Source organism: Onychostoma macrolepis, chromosome 05 (assembly GCF_012432095.1).
Source record: "Onychostoma macrolepis isolate SWU-2019 chromosome 05, ASM1243209v1, whole genome shotgun sequence".
Taxonomy (NCBI): Eukaryota; Metazoa; Chordata; class Actinopteri; order Cypriniformes; family Cyprinidae; genus Onychostoma; species Onychostoma macrolepis.
The window spans coordinates 13,321,638-13,349,085 of record NC_081159.1 but is presented as its reverse complement, the minus strand read 5'-3'; the positions used below and the strand labels follow the sequence as shown (position 1 = coordinate 13,349,085).

Below are 27,448 nucleotides of genomic sequence, written 5' to 3'. Positions count from 1 at the left end.
TTGAATTTCATACATTTTTCTTTTAATTGATCAATATGTATCAATCTAAATAAGTTACAATTCTTCTGAGTGTTTACAAAGCCTTGTAAATATACTTATCAGGTAAAATTTGCTCTGACAAGGCAGATATACTGTTTACAAAAAGGAGTCTGTATATTTCACACAAGAAACAATGTTAAAATCAACACTAAGAAAAACGAAACCTCTACAAAAATATCAATAAATAACATCACATCTTATGTTGATACATTTACTTACATCAGTATACAATTGCCATCATACCAAGCCTGAATAAAACCCTAGATTTTTTGACGCACAAACCATAGAGATGGTTTTAAATGTGACATCTCACATTTACATATCATCATTACTGAATCATCACAAATGTTAAAAATATACTTTATATGCTATTAAACTGATAGATTATTGATAACCACCTCCTGACAAAGACAATCTAAAGACATAAAGTTCAAAAATGTACATGTGCAATATAAATTGAACATAGCTTTTCAAAATCTGTTGTTGAAAGGTAGACCGGCTTGTGTTGTGTATAAAATCATTCTGTGACGTATTTCTATAGCTATTATGTAACTTCCTGACAAACTCCTCTCTTTTTAAACCAAAGAAATTGCTTGCCTGGATGCAGGACGATGAACGACGAAGTATCAGCCATGATTTAAGTAGAATCATCTTTTCATCTAGCATTCAAAAAGTGTGATGTTTAACATTAAGCGGGCTGTACAAGACAACTGACATAAAAAGGTAATAATGGACCCTATAGTAGGGATTGATGTATTTCAGTTTTTTTCAAACATCTTGACACTTCTTAAGTGGGTTTAATCAATCAAATCTTGAAGCCATTACTGTGAAGGCCAGTCGGACAACATTTGGTCATGAGGCACCCAGCAGCGTGTATGATACTGTACATGGCAGTGTAAATCAAAAGAGCTGAAATTATATTGGATTATTATAATTAGTGGGACTAAAACCTATGAATGAAATCACTTGTAGAAAATCTGAATTTATCATAATAAATAAAACAGTTCAGTGTTTCAGCATGAAGCCAAATTTGATACATCAAGGCTTGCTGATACATGTTGACAGAGAGGAACATCATTTTAAAGTTCACATCAGTTTCGTATTCATCAGTGCCTCTTGACAAAGTCTACAAAGAAGAAAGAATGGATGTTTATCAGTGTGTTCTACTGGACATTCTCTAAAGGAAGAAGAGTGTTGCGTTTAAAGTAAGCTTAGGCTCTGAGTATCACTCTTACCGTCCTCAATATCTCATAACCGCTTCTCCCCATCGACCCAGCAGCTGACTGGACTCAAGTCAGCTGACCGTTTTCTACAAAACTGACAGGCTTCTACAGAGTTTTCCTCAAGATGAGTTTGGCAGGAAAAAAAAAGGTCTGTAGCTAAATAAAAAAAGACCTTTTTTCTTTACAGAGTCAAGAAGCCTTGCGAGCACTTCTCCTCTAATAATTCAACTTTCCTGAGTTTACGAATTGAAGAGCAAGAGACATTTACAAGGAAAAAAACACTACAGCATGTCTATAAATATTTCTGGGTTCCTGGGATGGTGTTTGATGAGCTCACAGACCCATTTGAGATGCACCTTCCCTGAATTTGAACACCCCAGCAGTCGACTTACGACTACAGACTACGCTGCTGAGAAGTTGGATCTTATGGAGTCTTCCCGCAACTGACGGTGCTTCCCGATGTCGCACTCTTCTCGAGGTGTTCTCCGTTCAATGGTTATCCTGTAATTTTTCCTGGGGAACAATGAAGAAAAATATCATGAATGTAGATGATATTGTATGAGCAGCAATAAGAATGTTCTAGTAATACTCAAACTCAAAAACAATAAAACTGACATTTAAATGCCAGATACTTCACACAATATAATTAAAAAATAATTGTTTTCGGTGTTTACCTAAAGAAGTAGAATGCCAAAAGGAGAGCCGTTCCCAGAATTCCACCTACTATTATCCCAGTCACTGCCGATACACCTAGTCCACCTGCTTAGGAAAGAAAATGAAACCATTTGTAAAGAAAGCAGCACATCTATATAATTTAGCGAGGTTCACCGAGTGGGGGTTTTCAAAAGGGGGGTCTGTAAGAAGATGCTATCATTACTATTGTAAGTAATAATAATAATAATAATATTATTATTATTATAATTAAAGGGATAGTTCACCCAAAAATGACAATTCTGTCATTAATTACTCACCCTCATGTCGTTCCAAACCCGTAAGACCTTCATTCATCTTCAGAACACAAATTAAGATATTTTTAATGAACTCTGAGAGCTCTCTGACCCTCCCATAGACAGCAACTCAACTGAAAGGTACCTAATAACGACTTTATTCAACAATTCTTCTCCTCCAAATCATGTATTCCGCCATTATCTCGAGTAACACGACGCATGCGCGTGCTTTCCCCTGCATGTAAACAAGATAATCACCACGTGCATGCGTTGTTTACGTGCAGAGGTACTCTCGATAATGGTGGAATAAAAAAGTATTCTCGTAGCTTAGTAAAATTGCACATGGTGCTGCTGATGTAGAACACGCTGTGTCTTGTTTACATGCAGAGGAAAGCACGAGCATGCGTCGTGTTACTCTTGATAATGGCGGAATACATGATTTGGAGCAGAAGAATTGTTGAATAAAGTTATTTTGTGTTCTTTGCACACAAACGGAATTCTCATAGCTTCGTAAAATTACAGTTGAACCACTGATGTCACATAGACTATTTTAATGACGCCCTTATACGTTTCTGGGTCTGGGAACATTTCAGTTGCATTGCTGTCCATGCAGGGTCAGAGAACTCTCGGATTTCATCAAGAATATCGTCATTTGTGTTCTGCAGATGAATGAAGGTCTCACGGGTTTGGAACAACATGAGGGTGAGTAATTAATGACAGAATTTTTGATGAACTATCCCTTTACTAATAATATTATTATACGAAATAATAAAAAAATCATTGTGTTCTTTGCCATCTGTTGTCTTAATTTTGACTTAATCATGCTGTTACAAAAAACAAGTGTCAGTCTTGAAGAAGCAGAGGTAATTTACATGATGGATCACTGTGTTTTAGGTGTGGAGGCTCTGGTGCTGTTCGCAAGGAGAACCATTCCCTCTTAAAGCCAGGCATGATCTGGAAACTTCCATTGGTGCCAAAGTAGCTCATGACAGTCTGAATGCATAAAAAAAAAAAAAAAAAAAAATTACTTAGCATTTCTTAATTCCGGCACAAACATTAACAAAATCCTACAGCTAAGTTTCAAATGTCTGAATTTCAGTTATTGTCCTGATCTTTTTTGTGTGTGTAAAATAAAGCAGAGATGATTATGTGCACATACCTCGTGCGTTCCTGCCTCTGGGTCTGTCATCCTAACGACAGAGAAATCCCCATTCCGGTCACCACTGGCATCTAGAGACACCTGGCCAGCAATGCCTGTTTAACGGAATGTGAGGAATGAGAAAATTAATTAGTTTGAAGAGTCAAGCATTCCAAGGAAAACACCAGCAAGAGTCGACAAATTCCGGGTGGGCAATACAACAGGAAATCTCATCCGCCTCCTGCCGTTTTTGTTGGCTTTGACTGCAGAAATGGTAATTTCATCTGTACATCTGTGTTCCTGAATTCTTGAGATTTTTAAAATATTATTTCATTTAACAGGAAAACATGACCCTGTTCCTGATGATTCTGGCCGAGCAAAACATTGTTATTTCACGTTTAGTTGTCTTGCTGTGGTCATTGAGACGGGTCTGGGCCGCAGACATGTCTGAGCACTTATTTTGTAAGGGAAGTTTAATGAATTACAGTGGCAAGAATACCGGCGAGCCCTCTGTTCACAACTACAATAATGGAAATCAAATGTGGTGAATAATAATGGGAATCAAATAGAACTTGGTCAGTGTTAGGATTCCAGTGTTCTCTTTAATTGACAAATATGCATTATTATTAATAATAAGCTTAGAGTGTATAGTATTATTTAAAGGGGTCACGAAATTGATTTTTACATTTTATACAGGTGCACTTTTTTTGTTCACCCAATGGTCATAATTTAGAAATAAATGTTAATTTTCTACCCCAGATGTAGCCCTCTGATTTGAATGTTCTGTTGGAAGGGGAGTGTCTGCTATAAGACTTCAATGTAAATGCCCACTGCTGTGATTGGCTAACATCTTTGCATATGAAATGAACATTACATGTGGAACTCTCTTGAAAGCTTTTACTGTGTTTTTACTAAAACAGCTGCCAAGATTAACTAGTTGTGAAAAGTGTTGATTATAATACTATACTTAGAACTACTCCCATAGCATCAAAGGTTGCAGCGCTGCACTGTAGCCGAACACTGTCATGTCTACTGAGAACACGATGCAGTTATCTCCTTATTGCAACACAAATTCTGCAATCTAACAAATACTACTGTACCACTGATTATATCATGATTGGTTTACACGTTACCATCAAGAACAGTGTGAAGTTGCTTGTTTAGTCACTGGTTTGATTTAGAAATGTATAAACAGCAGAAGTAAACTACTTTGTGACAAAGAACATCTGAACGTCAGCGGCCTTACATATTGCACCAATCACTGGCCATGAACTTTTTATGTTTCTTGAGGTAAGTTCATAAAGTTTGGAAAGTTTTTAATCTTTTCCTAACAGCAGTAACGCTCTTGTGATTGATGGGCAGACACGAGTTGTTCAGAATGTTGTAGGTACTCCTAAAGTCTCATATACAAAACTGTTGCTTTTTAAATACATTTGTTTCCTTTAAACAATAAATTTATGTACCCAAACTTTCATCCATAGAACTCTCTCTGATATGCAGTGAACATTCAGTAGAGGTGTAATGGTACACCCCATACCCAAGATGCACATATTCAAAATCAGCCTGACTAATTGTCTCATGTAATCACCCTATTCTGACACCGTTTTTGGGAATTACCTTCAAATGTTCTGTTCCACATTCTGTGGGTGATTTCCAGTCCATCCTTTTTTGTCAGACCGTTACTCATCACCTCACGCAAGGCAATTGCGTACAGAATCAAAGCATCATGGAAACCCTCCATAAACATATTGACCTGCAATTTAAAAAAAAAAATGGGGGGGGGGGTGTAAGTTTATGTAAATGTTTCATTTATTTATTATTTAAATAATAAATCATATTCTTTATAAAAAGAATAAATAATTATAAGTAAAACAATATAATACATTTTATGACTTTTATGACAAAAATTTGAATACATTTGCTTGCTTTATGCATTTATTTATTTTTACAGTATTCATATATTTACTTATTTTTTTTCCATATATTTGGACCTTCATAGCTTTCCTTTATTTTTGAACAAACAAAATGAAATAGAATTACATGATATTATTAGAAAACTGTAAGTAAAGGTTATTGTAAGAGAATCCAGAAGCAGCTTATCTATCAATATTATACTTCAGTTAAACTGCAAATGAATGAACAACTGCATTCAGTGTTTTCTAACATCAAGAGTGAATAAGCTGGAGAGGATTCATAAACAGCACTGTGTTGTTCAATGAAATGTTAAGCAACTAAAAAAATAATATGGGCTACCCAGCCGCCATGAATACTGAAAAGCACATACTAATAGATGCTCATGTTATGATATGGATTAATGGTCTGTTCCTGCCGCAGAGCCGTATGCTGCATGTGTACAGCCCAAGGCAAACAATAGTAAAACCTGGGGCTTAGTCAGTCTGCAGCCCGGGGGAGATTCGATAACCGGCTGCCAAGATTACTGTATATTTACATTCACCCTCAACTGCCTAATAAGAGTGAAACAGCAGGAAAAGCTGATATAGTCATATGACTGTTTATATACATATTCATTTTTGGAAGCGTGAACAGAGGTGAAATCTCTAAGCATTCACAGCATAACAAACCCTGCCGTGTTTTCATACAGAGCACAGCTTGCGATTCAGCAGCACAATGTATCGGACTGAACATTCCTCGTGCAAAATAATGTCATGCTTTCTCATTGCGAAACAAATCCTGCTGATATTTAAGTTTAGGCACTATTGGTAACAGTTTGTGTAAAACTGATGGCATCTCAGTTCAAGAATGTGATATGAAAGGGATATAGAGGAGATTTTTATTAAATTTCTATTATTTTAACTCAGAAGTTAAAGGAGAGGTTTAGAGGCCAGTCACCCACATTGAGATTTGTGGTTTCCATCACAGTTTGCAGCACCTTTAAATGATGAAGTGATTTCTTATGTACCAAAAATAAACAAATCCACTGTAAGGTTTTCTTAACTTCTTTAGAGCCTGTTTAGCCTGCCCATTTAATTTTTGTTAATTAAAAATAATAATATATGACTAAAATCAGACTGTTTATTTATGAAGCTTGTTATATATATATATATATATATATATATATATATATATATATATATATATATATATATATATATATATATATATATATATAGAGAGAGAGAGAGAGAGAGTTTAATAAATAATGTTTGTACTGTTAAATTCCTCCATAGATGTTGCAAGGGGAAAGAAAACGGCCCTAATTCCTAGTTGGCCCAACTGCAGTGATTAAACCAAAACAAGCCCAGCATCATTAGAGTGAATGTAACTCATCCTCAGGGCTCACTGGACACACTGTTTTTACCAATAAGCCTGTTTCTGTTTATTTGGCCTGATTAACTTCAGGCTCTGGCATGAAAAGGTGCAACCGCATGTCAGTTTCCTCACCCTGATGAAAAATTACCAAGTGCTGTCTTTCTGTCACTACCAGCTATACTGCAATGACAGAAAGGCCAGAACAGACCTTTAAGATGCCATCTATGGAGAAACAAATATGAAAAATAAATTGATAAATGACCCACTGCAGCATAATGTTTATTTCATACTTTTTTCCTCAAAATGGAATGCAGCAAGAAAATAAAAGCCAACCAAATGTTCAGACATCTTCCATTTTATACATGGAGCGCTTCTAGTCATTTAGAATTCAATCGCTGCAGTAGGACTTTTTCTCATTGATTGAAGACCACTAAAACCATACATAATGAAGCCTTTCAGATGAGTGGTAAAACCACTTCAAACGATGAGAATCAAAGTCCAATTCCAATGGCTGAGTCATATATTCTGTGATGACCTGGTAAGAAAACCTTAACAGAAACACAAAGATCGTATTCTTTATCCTTGTACCACAATTGCACTGCTTATATACAGTGCCTATAAAACGTATTCATTTTTTTCACGTTTTGTTATGTTGCTGCCTTATGTTAAACTGCTTTAAATTACTTTTTTCCACATTAATCTACACTCCATAAACCATAATGTCAGTGCAAAAACAGAATTGTCACACCTTTGTAAATTTATTAACATTAAAAAACCTGAAATAAGTACATTGCATAAGTATTCATACCCTTAACTCAGTACTTAGCCGAAGCACATTTTAAGCTTCAAGTCTTTTTAGGTACGGTGCGACAAGCTTTGCTCATCAACATTTGGCAATTATCTGCCATTCTTCTCCTCGCCTCTTCACCTCTCAAGCTCTGTCAGGTTGGATGGGGCAGATGCACATTTTCAGGTTTCTCCAGAAATGTTTGATTGTGTTCAATCCCAGGCTCTGGCTGGGCCACTCATGGACATTCACAGAGTTGTCTATAAGCCACTCTTGCTGTGTGTTTAGGGTCATTGTCCTGATGGAAGGTGAACCTTCTGCCCAGTCTGAGGTTCTGAATGCTCTGGACTGGGTTTTCAATATTTCTATCTTGGCTATCTCAATATTTTGGTGCATTGAGCTTTTCTTCTACTCTGACGAGTCCCTCAGTCCCTGCTACTGAAAAACAGCCCACAGCATGAGGCTGCTACCACACTTTACTTTTGGGATGGTACTCTGTAGGTGACGAGCCGTGCCTGGTTTCCTTCAAAAATGATGCTGGGAAATGAGGTTCTTCAGACCAGAGAATCTTATTTCTCACAGTCTGAGGTGCTTTGGTCCTTTGGTGCTTTTTTGCAAATTCCAAGTTTGTTTTCATGCGTCTTCACTGAAGAGAGGATTGTGTCTTGCCACACCGCCATAAAGCCCAGATCAATGGAGTGTTGCAGTGATGTTTGTCCTTCTGTAGGTTTCTCCTATCTCCACATATGATCGTGGAGCTCAACTAGAGTGACCATCAGGTTCTTGAACCTTCTTCCATTAAGGGTAACAGAGACTACATGCTTCTGTGGACCTTCAATGCAGCAGAATTTTTTTCTGATTTCTTCCCCAGATGTGTGGCTTGATGCAATCCTGTTTCTGAGCTCTACAGGCAGTTTTTTTTTTTTTTTTTTTTTTACGTCAAGGCTTGGTTTTTGCTCTGATACGCAATTTTCGGCTTTTAGACATTTTATTGAGAGGTATGTGCCTTTCCAAATCATATCCATTCAATTGAATTTGCCACAGGTTAACTTCACTCAAAGTGTATTAACATCTACAAGCAATATGAATGCTCCTGAGCTAAATTTCAACTGTTCCAGATAAGGGTATGAATATTTATGCAATAGAATCATTTACTTTTTGTGTTTTTAATAAAGACGTTAAAAACCTGTTTTTTGCTTTGTCATTATGGTGTATGGAATGTAGACTGATATGGGAAAAAGAGCAATATGGTATACACACATTTCAAATAAAATTTCCTATATTAGATATTTTTTTCATGTTTTAGTCCTCCATAGCTCTGGCCAAACTTTCTCTGAGCATTATTTATAATAAATTATAAGATTTGACAGAGAAATGTGATAAAGATTTCCACAAGAGAATTTTATTGGTTGTTACTGCAAGTTCAGTCAAATTTGTGTGTGACAGTGTCTATCTATTCTGAAAACAGCAACATCCTTTATTGTTGATCAAATGGAGATGACCGAGGCAGAACGAACTGTCTGTAATAAGTCTGTGACTTCCTTTGTTTGTCTCAGTTTAGCCATTCGGCCACAGTGTGTTCAGATCCTGTGAGATGGTTTTAGGGGCCCTTAATTGTCAGCAAAGCAGTTGACTGCCTATCTTGTTCTAGATGAGGGTTGTTGAGAAGGAAAGGAAAGAAGCAACCATGGGTGGCCTTAAATTCACATGCAGTCTAGTGTGTTGAGTTTGATCGTCTCTAATGAATGTTCCTAGATCGCCTCCTCAGGTTGAATTGTTTTTTTAATAATGATGAAGCGTTTCTGCTCAAGTACAGGCATAATATATATATATATATTACACACACACATATATATACACACACACGCGCACATAAATCTTAAAGCCAGTTGCCAAGCATTAAAACCCTCATTAGTTGAAACCTGACCCTGAATTGACTCGACTTTAGCTGTGATTAGATTAGAATTATACACACCTGAGGAGATCGGTATTTTAGAAATGCTAAATCTGTGTGAATAGAATATCTGGGAATTAATTGAGCCTCAGTGGTTGTGTCATGCTGGAACTTGATAACCTGCAGTGACGCACAGCGAAGGGTCAGCCGAAGTTAGAGGGGGAAAAGTAACAGATAAACCTGAGGGCCAGCCAGAAATGGGCACAAATACATCAAAATGTATTTAAAATAAAAATACAAAATACTGTGTGGAAAAATGTATTTAAATACAAATACAGTAGTTTGTATTTTGAAATCCAGTGAAGTAACTCTATTAAAGGGATACTCCACCCCAAAATGAAAATTGTCATTAATCACTTACCCCCATGTCGTTCCAAACCCGTAAAAGCTTTGTTCGTCTTTGCGTACAAAAAGTATTCTCGCCGCTTCATAAAATTCAGATTGAACCACTGATGGCAGATGGACTATTTTGGCGATGTTTTTTATACTTTTCTGTGGCTTGACAGTGTAATTTACTTGGCAGTCAATGGGACAGTCACAAGCCTCCCGGTTTTCATCCAAAATATCTTAAATTGTGTTCCGAGGACGAACAAAGCTTTTACGGGTTTGGAACGACATGGGGGTGAGTGATTAATGACAAAATTGTCATTTTGGGGTGGAGTATCCCTTTAAGGCCTGTTTACGCCAAGAACGATAATTATAAAGATATCTATATTAGTGTATTCTAAGTATACAATGCAGTTGTGTCATCTGTCAATTTAAATGATCAAGCTCTTTAAAGCAGAAATGATTCTGATTGGCTGTCAATGTTTTATCATTCAGAATTTTTTGTGCTGTTATGGTTATAGTTGTGGTGTGCTATCTGCTATTCACTTAGATTTAGGATGTACTCACACTAGGGGATCTCATCCATGCTTGAGCGTGATTGACCCCCAAAGTCCAGTTAATTTCACAAGTGTGACTACTCTGTACCGTGTCCAGTGTGGTTTGCTTAACCATGCCCTGGCCCGCTTGAAGGGGTGGCTCGGGTGTGGTACACATGTAGTGTGATCGCTAACCGCACCAGAGCATGGAACAATTCATTTACTATTTCTGTATGCGCTATTGTTATCATGACAGCAAAAATCTTTATTACTACTTGGATATCACAGTTTTTGGATTTGTAATGGGTCTGGTTCTCATCGTATTGATGAACAGGTAATGTAGTTGCCTCTGTAATAATACGGTGATATCTGTCTGTTAGCGAAAGGAAAATCGTGCTTGGGCTTTAGTACAAGGCAACTGTGCCTAGTGTGAGTATACCCTTAGAACAATTTTATTTGAATTCTATTTTTATTATTAGCATTTTAGTTATCTTTGTCTTCGGGTACACACACACAGAAAGCTGCTTATCACTCATTTATCCATGTTTCTTTATCGCTCTGACGTGTCAATAGCTCCTGCCCACTAAAAGCTCCACAGATATATTTGCATACCACGATGATATATAAATGATTTAGAAAAAGTTAATTGTTTTACACTTTATATCATCGCCAACATATATGTTGTCATATCACCATAGCAAGCAGTAATGATTAAAGTTTAATGAACACATTTGACTAGCTAGATGATAAAACCAAAATCTGACCAAAAAAAAAAAAAAAACTAGTGCTAATGCTATGTTTCCCTTGCTAGTGCTCTTTTTTACCTGCTGGTACAGGAATGCTTTTTTTCCCACAAAAGCAAGATCACCTTGTTTTAATGTTAAACTCATTCACATAGTAGTGCAATAACCATTTCAAGCATTTTGTATGGTTTATACACAACAAAACAGCATGTATTTGACAGAAAATCCAGAATCATCAACAAGCTAACTGTAAAGATGGCACTGTGAATGAAGATATAGTTGTCAACAAATGGGATGCTACATTTTATTCAATATTAAATATCTTAAATATCTACGATTTTGGCTTTAATAAGATTTTCCCAGGAAACCTGGCGTCCTCCGTGATTCCTATTCTTTCCAACAGCAAAGCACTTGAATGCGAAAAGCTTGTAATCAGGACTTCTGAAATTGGAAATAGGACATTTTGATAGCACACGAAGGCAGTATTATTCCTTATTTCCTTACAGAAATCCAGAAAATTTCATTAAACAATTCTAGATGGAGTCATACAGCTGGAGTCATACAGCTGCAGCTCACATGTGAAAGTGGCATGTTTGAACTAATTGATACAGGAAACCAGCAGTCTAATAAAGAGGTTGATTGGCAAAAAGTATTTTATGTATTTTGAAAAGATTAAATGTATTTAAATACAAAATACATTTGATTTTTTTGAAAGGTATTTAAATACAAAATAGTATTTTGTATTTCAAATACATGTATTTGAAATACTGCCCATCCCTGGGGCCAGCACATGATAACTATTACTAAATAAGATAAAATACATGTCAGTCTGACCCAATTCATACTTTGCTTCTTTTGAAGAGATGATGTTTCTCAGCCAGAAAAAAAAAAAAGAGTTAATGATTCTGAGGAATGTTGCCCGTTTTAGGATCATTTCATCCGAGAGCATTTTGCAAGTGAAAAATATATAGAAGAAACTTTGGATAAATCCAATCAAACACATAAAACATGAAATATATTATACTGTAAAACATAAAACCATAAAACATGTTCCTAATGACTGTGGTAATCCAACACACCCACCTACTGGTCATCAGTGCATAAAAATGCTTAGCATTTTTCACAGACTCAATCATTTTAGAGTCGCTAAGGATATACAGTGAACAGCACTTTTTAAATATCAGTATTTTACGATTCTTTTAAAGGTATTACTTTGTAGCTGGATTATACTGTGTAGAGTCGACCTTCTAGAATGTTAACAGTGGAAACTGTCATTTATCCAGCAAATTTACGTTCAGCATATGGGGGGCTCTTTGCAAATGAGTATGGCTGCGTTTCCTGGCAGCCAGTACGAATTGCTAAAATCTGTGTGGATGCTCATAAGAACACCACTCACTGTAAGCCAATTCCAAAAAATGTATCACCTTCCTTAATGAATAAAGTGAGCATTCTTCATCCAACTCATTAATTCAGCATGAACACCGCTGTCAGAAAAAAACGAGCAGATACAAGCGGCAGCTACAAGGAGAAGGCCATGTTTGTGAAACATCACATTAGCCTGTGCTTCTGTCAGCTAAGGCTTCTGCTTCTCTGGGAAGTGTACTCATACAATGATATAATTGTGCTCAGCACACTGAAGTCTTGACATTCATATTTGGAACGAGAGTGGGCTTTGTCTGAATACTTTTCTTTCGACATGATGGTGATTCCCTGCAAAGGTCCAGCTCAAGTCTTTTGTGGCTCCTGTTGATACAGCAATCGAGCCAGTCAAAAGTGGCAGGGCCCCCACTGAGGTTATTAACCTTGGCACTTCGATTCGTCCACAATTGTTTGTTTCAGAAAGACAGTTCCCGCTGTCTTCCTTAGAAAAGCTTTGACGGCTTTTCAATAGAAGCTGACATGATGGGGACAAAGAGCCAGACCAAAATATGGGGCCTGTATGGAACGCCAAGTCACCCCATTCAAAAGCACTTAAAGTGTGAATGCACTGTATTTTGTCTTTAAACTGGGTGAATAAATGAATCAGCTGCTCTTTGAACATCGCAGGCCACAAAATGGAGGGAATTGCAGGAAGGGGGCTTAAGATTGATTGATTTAGTGACTGATTTGCCTGTACACTGTTCACAGGGGACAATGATGAAGGTGTATTTGAAATAGTCAAAAAAGTTCCACGACATTTTCACGGTTGGAGTTTTTTCGATTAATCTCTTTTGCATTCCTCCTCAAAACTTCAAATATCACAGAAAATTTCGAATTTGCAGTATAAGTAGAATGTAATCTAAATGTAAAAAAAAAAGAAGCTTGATTTGAAATCCAATAAAATTCTGAAATGTATTTGGCTTTTGATCATGACAGTATTCACTATTATATATTTTTATCATTATATTCAGGAATTTTGTTTCAAAGACTCACGTACAGCACTGCAGCCTTCACAAACAGGGATGTCCAATTGCTGTAGTGACTTTTTCATTTCCATGGAGAAGTCTTCAAACTCTGGCTTGGTGGACCTAAGCAACGTTACAGTGTTGAGAAAGCTGTAGGCAGCCTTGGCCTCATTGTCATATTTGTCTCCTCTCCTCCAGGATCCATCCCCTGTAAAGTAATGTTGTATTTTTACTGTATTTCATGTTCACATGAGCATATTGCAAGATTTGTCACAGAAAAGTAAAAGTCTCTTAAAATAAGGACATTATACAAGCATGTTTTGCCTGTTTCTGCTGATAAAACCTCAATGGCAATGGCTGAAATATCCACTCTGCTACTTCTGCTGCAACAATGGGGCTTTTAGATATGCACAAGAACATCAGTGGAACATCCTGGACCTGCACACCAGACAATATCCAGGCGCTATTTTGTTGAGCCAAATGTCTCTTGAATGTAATCTCTATCAAGCAGAAGAGCTGGGCCTCTCTTGCAGTTCAGGGTAGATATAGCTTCATTGTGCTACAGGGTCACAGGACAATCTCGTCTGACTATGGCTCATCTTGGGAATAGAGATAAGCTCTGTAATCAGTGCATAACAACCATGAGTACAGTAGTGGAGCTTTACCATAGGAAGAGGAGTTGAAGAGCTCGATGTTGAAGAAAATGTGGCTGCCAGTGGTTAATTTTCGTCGATGGGCCGCCAGCATGAGGTCTCGTACTGTGTCCGCCTTGGCACACATGATCACCACTGCAAAAAGAGACCGAACAGAATGTTATTTGTCATTCAAAACAACAAATTTAGGCTACCAACATCAGCAATGCATGGTTCATGTTTATAATGTTAAAACTGCATTTATGACTATGGTTAGTAAACAGAAAAATTATAAACAAAATAAAATAATTCAATAACCAAATGATTTTCGTTAGTTTTTATTTCTGTTAACGGTTTTCACACGTGCTTTCCGCCAATGAGGAAGGAACACCATTCTAAAATGCTGTGAAAATGTTCAGTGTGTTACTATTTAGCACAAACATTCAGCACACACGGTAAAGTCAGATTCTCAAGCAAATTACTCCTCTGAGCCAGTTCTTTTTGCTGAATCAAAATCAGACTGTGCAACAAGTAATACCTGATCCCTGAGTGAAAGACTCTTCTTAAACCAGTTCTTTTTAATGAATCTCAAATTACAATTTATGAATCACTTGGTGTAGTTTCTCAATTAATCTGAATCTAATTTTGCCATTTTACAACTCAATGAACCAAAAACTGATACAACGTTATGTTGTACTTAAACCAAAATTAAAATTTTTGTGCTTTCATTATGAATATGTCAGCTTTTAGGATATCTATAAGCTAGTGTGCTCCAAAACACTGACAAAATTCGCAATTAAAAGACATAAGCATTCAAAACTCAGTCTCTCACGTCAACGAATCAGTGATTTTGATGATATTCTAAACTTCAGCTTCTTCTCAGTTTTTCTGACCAGTCAAATGCTCTGTAGAAGCTGAAGCATCCTGGCCATTACACTATAAAAGACGCTAAAGCTACAGCCAAAAATGGTAATTTGTTTACACATTTATTATTTTATATATGGCAAATGGCACCTATTGCATTATTATTATTATTAATTTATTTATCAGGGACAATGTACAAAAAACATTAATCTTACGAAAAGATGCTTTGTACCAGAGTTAGCAAATGCTAATTTCCATCTTGGACAGTTGGGGTGTGCACTGCGCACACAGTGCTCTGGTCCAGTCACATTAATTGCACATACGGGACGGACCACAAAACATATCCAACCCATTTGAATTCTGCACAGAATGATGTTTTAAAGCACAATGGAAGAGATCAAACATAGAAAATGGTTAGACATCCTCGCCATTATAAACATTGATTATGAAGAGCAATGAACAGCAGGTGATGAGCTGCTTGATATGTCCCACCCTCAACACACTGAATAATGCTGTGATTTTCAAGATATTTCAATAGGACTTAAATCAGCCACTGACTGGTTGTTTGTTTGTATGATAATACTGTATGTACAAGAATGGAATCGTTAATTTCCTTTTTCGTAGATTCCCATTTCTATTTATGCCAGACAAAATAAAGCACTGTGTTCTCATAAGATTTTTACAGACCACAAATCCAACACGCGCATTATTAGTTATTATCGTCTCAATTCTGAGAACATGCTCAGTGCTGTTAATTTAGAATTAATTATTACCTTTATGCTACTGGCCAGCTTTACAAGAGCATTGGCATTGATTCAATTATGTAAGCACAGGCTCATAAGTAGCAAAGAATAACTTCTTTTTGACCCGGTCTAATAGAAACACAGTCTGAGGTACAAAATATTTTCCCATGGAGCAAGGAGGTCAAAAATAAATAAACAAACAAGCAAGCAAACAGGGTTTAAAAAAAAAAAAAAAAAGTCGCAAAGTGTCCCATAAATAGGAAGATTCAGAGGATTGGAACTTTCCCCACAGCTCAGTCAGTGTAATGCGCTGCTTGAAATATCCTCAGCTGAGTGGGACAAACTTCACCTCAGTATTCCTGCACTATAGCACCCTTTAATTACAGAGCGCACAGTACACTACAGGCCCTGTGTTGGCTCTCCGGTGATTCCATGGGGTAAAGCTCCAGCCAGCAATATTTCAAAAATCTGGATTTTCCCACTGACACTAGTTACAAATGAGCTGAGGAATGCAAAGAGGCAACACATGGCACACTTACCGTAGGTTGCGCCGCATTTAATGCACCTGGGGGTCTATATAGAAGCATAGTGTGAACGTGCACACGGAAATAATATCGCTGTGCAAACTCGTGCTATATCGCTACCGAGTATAAGGGTTTACTGTCTTGCCCCTCTGTCCAACTTTGGCAGCATGGCACAGAATGCAAAATAAGCAGGGCTATAATGACATATCTCTGGCTTAGTAAATTCACTCCCTGAGGACCACTCTGCAGGTTTCCAACAAGCCAGTTTGTGGTTCTGTGCTCACGTCATTCACTGTCAAAACACTGCAACACCATTTGCCATGCCTTATCTTCTAACATTTAGCCTCGGCATGGATCATAACTTGGAATTTTATGTGTTATGTGTCAACAGCCAGGTATGTCATTCTTATCTGACTGTTAAGTAAGACAGAACAGCGTCACAGTTTCCAAGTCCAAACACTCTTATCAGAAACAACATATTCTCTCACAGTGTGCTGTAGTACTACTCAAACATCATGATCCTAAGCTTTTTCTGAAATCACAGATGGCCAGATAGCGATTCATCTGCTATGAATCGATAAAATACCTGTGTTGGTGTACACTGTACGTTTTTAAAAGCTTGGCTTAAAGGTGTGATATGAACAAATTGTGCTCTTAACGGCTCTTGAGACAGTATTCTCAGATGAAACGAGTAGAGGCTTGGACATTCATCTGTCACAAAGCTCTCAAGTTGTTTCTGATTGGCTTAGCCATGATTTGGAATCTTTCATAAAACAGACGCTAAAACATACTTTTAAATCAGCGCTCATGTGCAGGCTGGGCCATGTCATTAAAGTTATCTGTATTTTATTACATTCGCCTCAGCTGTGCCAATCGACACGCCGCAGCCTCGTGCAACAGGTTGAAAACTGCTTAACGAAGACTGACAACAACAAAAACAAGGGCATTGCAATGGCCAAATGAATCAAATCAGGCGTCACAGGAGCTGGAGAATCTCCCAATGACGTCCTCTACAGATGACTGCAGGCAAAGAAAAACTATTTGGCAATCTCCACTGGCTTCTGATTAAGAGAAACTGTGTGAGAGAGTAGATAATGATGGATGCTGTTATTATAAGCAGCCACATAAATCAACTTGCTTACATGCTTGTGTAATTGAACACTTCAGGGACAAATAATGAACACTGAACAATGACATCTTGATAAAGTAAGACATTTGTTGTAAAAAATTTAAAATTACAAACTTGTAATGTGACAATTGATCAGTTAAATTTATACCAAGATACTTTGCTATCTGTATTGTATCAATACTCACTCCTACAGTACGTACGCCCCTGCAGCCTTCTATGAGCCCCTGAAAACAAAACAACAAAGTCTCTACCATGCCTGGAATACTAATTCTAACGCCAGCAATCTACCTCATGGAACAGTCTGCAGCATTTAGCATTCAAAATATATGCAAATTTATACAGTGGCTATGTCTATAATTTATGGTAATATAAACACAAACTTTTATGACCAGTGCAACGCATCTATCTGGTAATTTTTTGTGTGACGTTCCCTTCTTGAAGCAGACCAATTCTGATCAATTTTATTTTGGAAAAATGCGTGTTTTAGTACTAATCACAAGCTCCTCAAATAACTGCTGCTCTATGGCTGTGTTGTCAACTGGTGGGCTGCAATGCAAATAATACAATGCAGCTAGCTATAGTTAAGATAGCACAATAAATAGGCTTATCAGCTTTTAAAAATGAGGAGAAAAGCTTCCCATTACTTTTGATGTTGACGTCAAATCAAACTATTCTGCATTTGGCCATAAATTTAAAAGGCAGATGCCAACATGAACAGCCAGTGTTGTTGCTTGAAGGGTTAGTTCACCCAAAAATGAAAATTCTGTTATTAATTATTCACTCTCATGTCGTTCTAAACCTGTAAGACCTCCGTTCATCTTCAGAAAACAAATTAAGATATTTTTGATGAATTCTGAGAGCTCTCTGACCCTCCCATAGACAGCAATGTAATTAACACGATCAACATCTAGAAACGCAGCAAGGAGATCGGTAAAATAATCCATGTGACATCAGGGGTTCAACCGTAATTTTACTTTTTGTACGCAAAGAAAACAAAAATAATGACTTTATTCAAAAATTTGTCTCTGCGTCACCCTAGCGCCATTTTGGAGAGTCTCCTCTGAACGTAAACAGCATATGCTGTTCTGTGTCAGCTGCGGCACGCGGTTCTATTCATTGGTTGTTCACTAGAAAGAAGCCGGACGTTTCAACGGAAGATATGCGATGACATTTTGCTGGAAAATTACAAGCTCAAAAAAAAACAAAAAAGGCATGGGTGGGCACTGCCCCCATACACTTTCAACAATATAAAAATGGCAGCATTTCTTATAAAATACTCATACATCTGCAGAGAAATGACACTTTGGGGTGGATCCTGTACAGTTCAGTGTTATACTTCAGAAGAGGCTTGAAACAGATGTCAAATTTTGCCCTGAGTGTTTGGGTGGCGACCTGAAAAATGCATCCCGTCACTGAGATTCCACATTCAAATCTCTGCATGGCCTGTGATGGGCAGATCAAAGGAAGTCTACATGTGATCATTCATGCAGCATTCCATTCTTGTACCTTTATAGTTGCTGTGGGGGACCACAACATGTCGCGGACCTTTAGCTGCTGTTAACTGGTAGAAAAGGGAAAGAATTATAAAAAGCCTCGAGAGGTGTAACCCTGGCATTGTTAGTGTCAAAACAGCCCCAAGACAGCATTAACCTCCTACCCCGTTTCATTCATTCCATACTGACATTTGCAGAATTGGTGGAACATTCCTTTATTAATGACCAGCGTTCACACAATATGCTTTAGCTTAAGAAACCCAAGATGTTCATTTTGACGCACACGACTGTCTTAGGAAAGCGATACAGGGGACTGGGCCCTCTGCAGGGCCCCTGTATTGAGGCATATCTGTATATTTTCTAAAATCGACAACATTCCTACTAGGAATGTAAGAAATGCACTGTTTATGAAACAGGATCGGTAAGGAGGTGCGTAGTCAGACTTTCTGAAACAGCACAGATTTGGGGCAGATGGATATGATGTTTAAAAGCAGGCTCAAACAGCAGACAGTTCATAGTTTTGACAGAAGGCATATCTTTTAGCGTCACAATGTGTCTAACACCAATAGTAGCAGTGCACTCCAGGAAAGGTGTAGCCTCTCTGGTTATTAAGAATCAGTCAGGCAGACAGCGCATGACTTTACTCGCCATGAGAAAAGCTGTTAAAAAGTGCTCGAGGATGTCTAGAGGAGTGCTAAAGCCTACAATTGCTCTCTGAAATTCCAACAGCTCTTGCTCAGTGTTGACCGCCTGTCAAAATTCTGATCATTTTTTCCACAAGCTTTCTTATGGAGTGCAACTGACCTCTTGTCCATCTTTACAGACGGGGAGCCCAGGGAGATAAGGAGAGGATGAAAACAGCCCTAAATATCTGCATTTTTATGTTCTATATTGCTCTTGTCTGATGCACCATCCTTGGCAGTTTAACATGCTGTGGATTAGGATTGCTGTTCTCTTTGATGCATTATCATTTGGTGTAAACACTAAATTCCAGTTTAAACTAAATGTGAATTAATAACATAAGGAAATGTGTTGACCAGGGGCAGTACTTTACAAATCCACCCTCTTGACCTGTGAATACCCGAGTTGAGTCACTGCTAGTGGGAAAAAAAACAGAAAAAAAACATTGACTACACTGTTTTTTATAGAATGTTTTTAAAGCTAATATTCTCTACAATGTTTTCCAAAATGTTATGTCTGTTATGTACCCCTACAGTCCCATCACTTAGGCTTAAATTCTTAAGTATCTACTGACACCAAATCTGAAATGTTTCCTTTAAATCATGTTATACAGACTTTCTTTAAAAAGAGCTACAAACAGGATTTAAATAATAATAATAATAATTCAAATGTGCTATTAATTTACATTAATTAACAATGCAACAATAACAAAAAAATAAGCCACATTTGAAGCGTTTTGCCCTTAATTGTTACTTAACCAGTATTTTCCATGGTACATTTTGGGGAATTTTTTTTTTTTTTTTTCCCACATACAGCAGTTGTTAGCAGCCTAACTGAAGGTAATGCTGCTTAAAATGATGCAGGTCTTCTTGCCACATCTGATACCGAGGCCCATGCCAATCCCATGTTCCTAATACATCATAATCATTTGCAATGAGAAAAAAATGGTTATCCTGAGTTATCTTGTTACTGTGATTTTTTTTTTGGAAAAGTGTAATCTATTTAGTATCAACATGGATTGCTACCACTTGTCAAGTCAAGTCAAGTCACCTTTATTTATATAGCGCTTTTAACAATACAGATTGTGTCAAAGCACTTAACAGTATCAAATTAGAGGATAGAGTGTCAGTAATGTATAATGATAAGATTAAACACTCAATTTTCAATTTTCAGTTAAAGGCATTTAATTATGGAATTCAGAGATGTCATTGTCTAGCTCAGTTTAGTTTAAATATTATCTGTGCAATCAAATCGGCGATAATCGCTAGAAATTAAGTGTCCCCAACTGAGCAAGCCAGAGGCGACTTGTGATCTAGACTGGTAAATGAAAGGTAATGGGCTCAAACCCAGCAAGATGCCATCCATTCCACTTGTTCGAACTATCACCTTCTGGCAAGAAACCTCTATAGGGGATTGTTCTTTTAACAAGTGTATTGTAAGACACTTTTGACATTTATGGCAAGCTGTTTTATTTCCTAAAGGTAGTTGTTATTAAAGCTTAAGTAGATACTTTTTACTAGACAGGGAGAGATGAAACCACAACTACTGTGGCACCTAATGAATAGTTACTATTAAGACTGTAACAGGTACCAGCAACAACTGGAATATATAGCTTAGGCTACTAGTCTGAACCGAATGGTTGATAACAGAACCACAGTTTTAATGGAATTTATTAGCAAAAACGTACAGGTAACAGTAATGGTGCATATCATGAAAAGCCTACTAGCGACTAATTAAATAGCCTACTATAGCCTAATTAAATATCATTATCGTCAAATTCATAATACTAGTATGAAATAAAAAATTTGAAAAATACTACAAGCCAAACAGATACTGATGCGTTGAATAACTGTTAAAACGGCTTGCCATAGAGAAGGACAATTAAACGATTACCTTCGCTCCCGTAGACGGACGCGATGATCCCGTCGGCATCTACTCTCTCCTCGTGCGAGTTTAACACGGCGTAGTCTGTGGCGATGTGGTACTCCGAGAGCACCGTAAAAACCCCCTCTATCGCAAAGTAACAGTTTCTCTCGTCTTTATCGTCGTCGTAAATCAAAGATGCAGTTCTCCAGCCGAAACGTCCGAACATCGCCTGAAACGTCTCGGCCATCTTCAGGTAAGTTGGAGCGATTCTTGTGAGATGCGAGTACTCAGTGGCTTTCAAGCTGAAGCCGGTGGCCAGAGCACCTGCTGAGATCACGGGGATGTTCCAGTGCGATGCCACTCTGACCACCGACGCGGCGGTGTACTCGCACACCGGACCGAGGAGCAGGTCGGGACGCTCGTCTCTTTGCTTGTCCACGAGCGCGTACAGAGCGTCCATCCCGCACGCGGAGTTCACGTACTGCACACTGAATTCCAATCCAGCAAACTCTGCTCTGCCGAGGGGTTTTAAAGCGTACTGAATAGCCGGAGAAACTCTTTGGGAAGAGAACAGGTATGTGTTGTTGTGAGGCAACATGACCATCACGTCGATTTTGGCAGTCAGTGCACTTGTCCTGCCAGGCATCATGAGCACTGCCCAAATGGACAGACATAGTGACATGAGACATAACATCTTTAACACCAATGAACGAAGTAACTGATGATTTTTTTTCTTTTTTGCAAAGATTCAAAGCTTTTGAAAGTTTTTTCCCCCCCAAGTAGATAGATGTTTTATAAATTAAGACGTATCCTTAATTGAACTTAGTATGGCAAGATCCCACTCTTTCTGTTTATAAGTGAGTTGTGTCGTGTGAGTCTCTCCAGAACCCCTCTCTCTTCCCCTGTTTGGAGTCTTCTTTGGGTCTCTGTCTAACTCTCCGCTTCCCTGTGTAATTACTCTTGTTAGGATGTGTGAAGTGTGCGGCTCGGCTGGTCACCACACACGCTGCAGTCTAGGAGGAATTTTCAAGCATCCTTTCATTATTATTCCTGCGTCATCGCTGCGCAGCCCGCCCCCTCCTTAAAGCTACAGCGTCGAAAATCAGGACGGTCCACAATTTCAATCGAGATTTAATGGTCCAAGGTGGCGTAAATATAAAAATATACGAATTATGTTTTAGTATAAAGCACATTTATAGACAACACATGTGGTTCCAAATGTCTGTACCAATTTAGCCGTTCATAAAATGCAGCCCAACAGTAAAATCAGAGGCCTTTTAAATATTAAAAACAATAGAAAGGTTTAACTGAGCAAAGAAAACCAGACATCACGTGGAAAAGGAGACTATTCCACCAATTGTGTGCCACAACTAAAAAGGCTCAATCTCTCTTGGACTTGCGTTTACAGCAGGGGACAGTTAAAATCTCAACTGTCTGGACAGGAATAGAGGGACAAAATATCACAGATGTATTGGAAGCAAAGCCTGGCCAAGGCCTTACACATTAACAGCAGAATTTTGAAATTAATATAAAAATTAATGGACAACCAGTGAAGAGAGGTGAGAACTGGAATGATGTGCTTCCTCTATTTAGTCCTAGTCGGAAATCTAGTCATAGCATTTTTAGTTGCTGTACAGTGTGTTACAGTAATCTAGTGGAGTGACATAAATCAAAAACATCAAACTTAATAGTATCAAAAACACGTATATGTAATTGTCTAAATAGTACTCCTCTCATGAAAGTTAACAAATAATCCCTATTGTCTGTATTCAGACAATACAGGGAATAGTGAATGAGTCAACGATTATGGGCACATCAAATGTTCCCCCAACTCTCACTTTTTTTTTTTTTTTTGGTTCACCCATAATTTTATACAGAAATGATATTTTTGTTAATTTTATTTCCTTTCACTTTACCAACGCTGATTGCAATTTTACAGTAATCGCCTCATTCAGAGATGCAGCATATTGGAGCTGAAGCAGTGAGCATTGTTGCACCAAAACACCTGCACACAAGAATGACAGGAAGAACACAAGCAATACCCCCACTTATCATATAAAATGTTTTTAATACCAACTTCTAACTAGTGTCATCAATCAATATCTTATGTCATGTAATAATGTCAGATTTTTAATAGAGGACGGTTCTCTGTTAGGACTGCATATCCATCCATACAATCGTTGAGTTTTATTCAACAATTCAAGCACTATCATAGTGACATCTAGTGGTAGACATACAGCAACACATCACAGATTTGCCAGTTTATGTCCCAAGGTTTTGAAAATGTAGTTTGGAATACTAATTATATATGTACAGTATATACTGTGCTCTGTTTAATATATTCATCTGTATGATAATATTTTAATGTAGAATTATAATATTGGATAATAATGCAGCATATAGTTTTCATAAGGCGTCATTTTTAATAGATTCAAAGTAAAAGCAAGCACATTTCAGAAAAAGAAGGCATTATAGCTAGACAGATTTAGCGGCAGATTAAAAATGATTCAGCCAAGCTCTCCAAAGACAAAATATTTCTTATTCACGTCACTGCTAAATGGTGCGCTGTGTCTGTGGCTTCAGTCAATGAGAGTGTTCTGAATCCCAGCTCTTTTGATTGCTCCCATAGGTATTACACATTCAGACTGGATAAACAAAATCGATATAAAGATAACAGCAGCTAAAAGATCCATTCAGAGAACTGCAGCAAAGTATGTCCCTGTAATTATCTAATGGCCAAAGTACAACGACAGCCCTGGTAGACCTACTGTACTCCCAGATAAATATCAGGCTCCCTGTTTCCTGAGATGCAATATGCTGAGAGTGTCTTTTATTCTGTGGTGCTGGGTGCAGTTCTCCCATGGGATTGATATGCTTACTGAATCACAAAATTGTTCCGAAATGCTCCCTAGCCATTAAAACTCAGATAATTATGTTTATGTTCTATCCTTTTGCACTCAAAGTCAAGTTGTTTTTCCTAAAGTTTTAAACTGTATTGAGAGTTTTCATATTTAGGCTATATCCCCCCCCCCCATGGAATTGTATTAATCTTTCTGCATTTCCCGGAACAGACCTGTACTTGTTTTGGGTTTTGCTAATCTAATCGATGAGTTTATGACTCGTGCTCTCTTAAATGTATTAAAGTGCTCACGTAATTGAAGCCATCTGTCAGTGCGAGTAAGAGGGCTGTGTTCTGCATTAATCCTGATTATGCTAGATTAATGTCTCCAGCTCGTGGCCGGCAAAGTCATGGTTTCCAATAGTCAAGAGATGTCATGCATGAAGTACCACCTCATCCCTTGGCTTCTAAAGGTAACCTCAGAGTGGATGGGTTGCTGTTTACTCAATCTTCCTTGTAATTTGTTGATGTTTTAGAATGTTTAGCCAAGGCAAATTGCATTTGCGTCATTAATTTGCAGTGGTGTAATAATGTTTGCCACCTTACTTATTTCATACGAGCCAACTTTTTGAATGTCGAAAGACTTCAACTGCAATCTCATTTTAGACTCAAAGAACCTGAGTGAATAATTGATGCATTATTAAAAGTGTTCCATTTATTTAATGTGTAACGTTATCGGTCATTATACGAAAGGTTCATTGCTCTGTCATTAAATGAATTCGGTATAAACATCATTTATTTGTACTCTCACCATCTAAGTTCATTTGCCAGCACAAACATTGAAGAAAAGAGTCATAACTACAAATTCATAACCAGAGTGAGAACAGTGGATCTATCCAGAAGTGTTCAGGTTTAGGTATGTAAGGGACTTTCCATGCCTTTCTAATCACTTCTTAAGCAACAGTTTGTAATATAACCGTCAGGTACCTGCTGAACTACAGTTGTGTTTTTGGAGACACCTACTGGCTGGCTGTTTCACTCAAAGGCATCTAAGAAAACAGCAATACTTCACAGATTGTTTACAGTAGTAAACAGAAAAAACTGTGCCAAAAAAATTAGAATCAATACATTTTGTATACTGAAATGTAATTGTCTTTACACTCCACACACCCATAAGATTTTTGTGTCAAACCTGAAGTTTGACATGTTGAGATCAGTCTCACATTATCCCCATGTAATCCCCCTGTTAGTGGAAACTTTTCCTTGTGGAAATTATTTATCACTCTTTACTCTCGGTGTAAGTCATACAGTATAAAATGAGTGATCAGGGCAATGTAAAATTCCTGAGTGCACCTTTAGGCCTTGGCGATTTTCCCTCAGAGTTCTTTACAACAATGTGTGTGACCAAGGTATTTTCCAGATGGAGATTAATCCTCAAACTGAATTAGCTTTGGAAACTCTTCTTCACTCTTAATCATTCATTCAATCTCAGACTGAACTTTCAGTTTTGCAATAAGCACAACTGAACAGAACCGGTTCTGAACTGAATACATTTATTTGGCCTACACAAGAGACATTGGCAAACATGTACTGTACACGCACCCTAAGGACCTGTAGTTTAATTTTTAATATTTAATTTATTTTAATATAGACTTGCAATTCGCAACATACCGGTGCAATAATGGTCTCCTCTCAAAGCATCACCTCCCTGTGTTAACACTGATTAATACTCAGAGAATGGATTTAAATAAGATTCTACAGCAGTCGTGAGTCATGAGGAGGAGAATAATTAGCCAAAATGCACTCAGATGGAGAGCAGGAGATGTAATTACAGTAGCTAGCCTTCCTTTTAACCCACAGACTTTTCAACACAATGACATCAATACTGTCTAATTACAAGTGTGTTCCAGACATTTGTAGACCTACCCTTATACACACACACACACACACACACACCAGTACATTACAGTAGGTATGTATGATAGTTGTGTTGTGGAACAGGTTATTGCATGTAAAATAGCATTATAGAGGACCACATCAGCTGAAACTGATTTAAACACCATTTCAAAAACGTACAACTTAAAAAAGAGTTAATGTGTTCATTATCAGTTATTGAAAATACGGATTTTGGTACTTGCTTTGCATTCAGTGCAAAAGAATAATTGGAATGCATTGGAAAAAGTAAGTTTTCAGGGATCAATAACCCTGATCAGTATTGATTTAATCATCTGCTGTTCTGTTTTCAACTGTAACTTAAATATGCAGGTCTTGGTCAACATATTGACTTGCTCTCCTGTTTATGTCAGTCACTTGTATTCTGGTGATCTGTAAAAACTCTTTTCTCAGAGATTCACAAAATTCACATGCACTCTTAAAAATAAAGGTGCTTAAAAGGTTCTTCACAGCGATGCTGTCAAAGGTCTCTAACCATCTCTTTCTTACCTTTTTATAATCTGAAGAACCTTATTTCACCACAAAGAACGATTTGTGAAATAGAAAGGTGTTAAAGGCTCTTTATGGAACCATTTTGATAAAAAGGTTCTTCTATGGCATTGTGAAGCACCTTTTTTTTAAGAAGCCAGTCTTTCCTTTTTATGGTGGTTTAATGCAGATAATCTGTCTTTGCATCAGCTCCACTGGGTTGCTAATGGTATGCTCAGGCACTATTGTATGTTATCTATAACATGCAACAATAATATCTATCTATAATAATCTATAACATATCTATAACATTTACAATCAGCTCCACTGGGTTGCTAATGGTATGCTCAGGCACTATTGTATGTTATCTATAACATACAGCAATAATATCTATCTATAATAATCTATAACATTAACATTTACAATAATTTAAACATTATTTATATTCCTGTAAAATCTATTGGAATTCACCCACTTTGTTCGCAGAAGTCTAAAAAAGGACTTCACAATCTTTCATCATGTTATGCATTCTATTCATTACATAATATTACCATGACAAATGTTTGGTAGTGTGCCAGCCATATTTATTTTTCATATACTTGGCAGCTTTTTCCAGCTCCAAAAATAGTTTTTCATACAAGTGGAAATATCTGTTGAAACTTTGCAAACTTTTAAGAACTTTGCAAAGTTTCAAAAAAAAACTAAAGTTCAAACAACTGAAATAGTTGTCTGTGATAGAGCTTATGTTTCTAAATCACCCCTCAATGTTTTCTGTAACCTCACTGCTGAACATAATTGCTTGTTTCCCTCTGCCCTCTACTCATGTCCTCTCCCACTCTTTCCAATGCATGGAACGTTTCTATACTTGTTCTCTTTTTCTTTGGTTCTTTACACTAATTTGATCATTA

The 27,448-nt window shown here is 37.4% G+C and overlaps 1 protein-coding gene across 3 annotated transcripts; it reads right to left on the bottom strand.

Moving 5' to 3' along the window:
* Positions 1–22,304, bottom strand: npr3 (natriuretic peptide receptor 3). Of its 3 annotated transcripts, XR_009271486.1 has the most exons (9): positions 21,308–22,304; positions 14,014–14,136; positions 13,381–13,556; positions 4,965–5,100; positions 3,369–3,463; positions 3,082–3,202; positions 1,937–2,024; positions 1,275–1,775; positions 1–1,165 (listed from the first exon to the last, which is right to left on the bottom strand). XR_009271486.1 is itself a non-coding variant. In XM_058777104.1 (8 exons), the coding sequence occupies exons 1-8, from the start codon at positions 21,972–21,974 to the stop codon at positions 1,664–1,666; spliced, it is 1,518 nt and encodes a 505-aa protein (XP_058633087.1). In that variant the 5' UTR covers positions 21,975–22,304; the 3' UTR covers positions 1–1,663. The 3 variants fall into 3 exon arrangements, 2 of the variants coding, with proteins under 2 accessions (XP_058633087.1, XP_058633088.1); XM_058777104.1 differs by having other exon boundaries at positions 1–1,775; XM_058777105.1 differs by having other exon boundaries at positions 1–1,775; positions 1,937–2,021.
* Between the last annotated feature and the right edge of the window lie 5,144 nt (positions 22,305–27,448).

Bases quoted from the DNA above. Each gene is read 5' to 3' on its own strand.
- npr3 (XM_058777104.1), bottom strand. From the start codon at position 21,974: ATGTTATGTCTCATGTCACTATGTCTGTCCATTTGGGCAGTGCTCATG. The intron at 3,464-4,964 runs GTAATTCCCAAA...TCCGTTAAACAG, and splicing joins GTGGAACAGAACATTTGAAG to GCATTGCTGGCCAGGTGTCT. The intron at 1,776-1,936 runs GTAAACACCGAA...ATTGTTCCCCAG, and splicing joins TTGGCATTCTACTTCTTTAG to GAAAAATTACAGGATAACCA.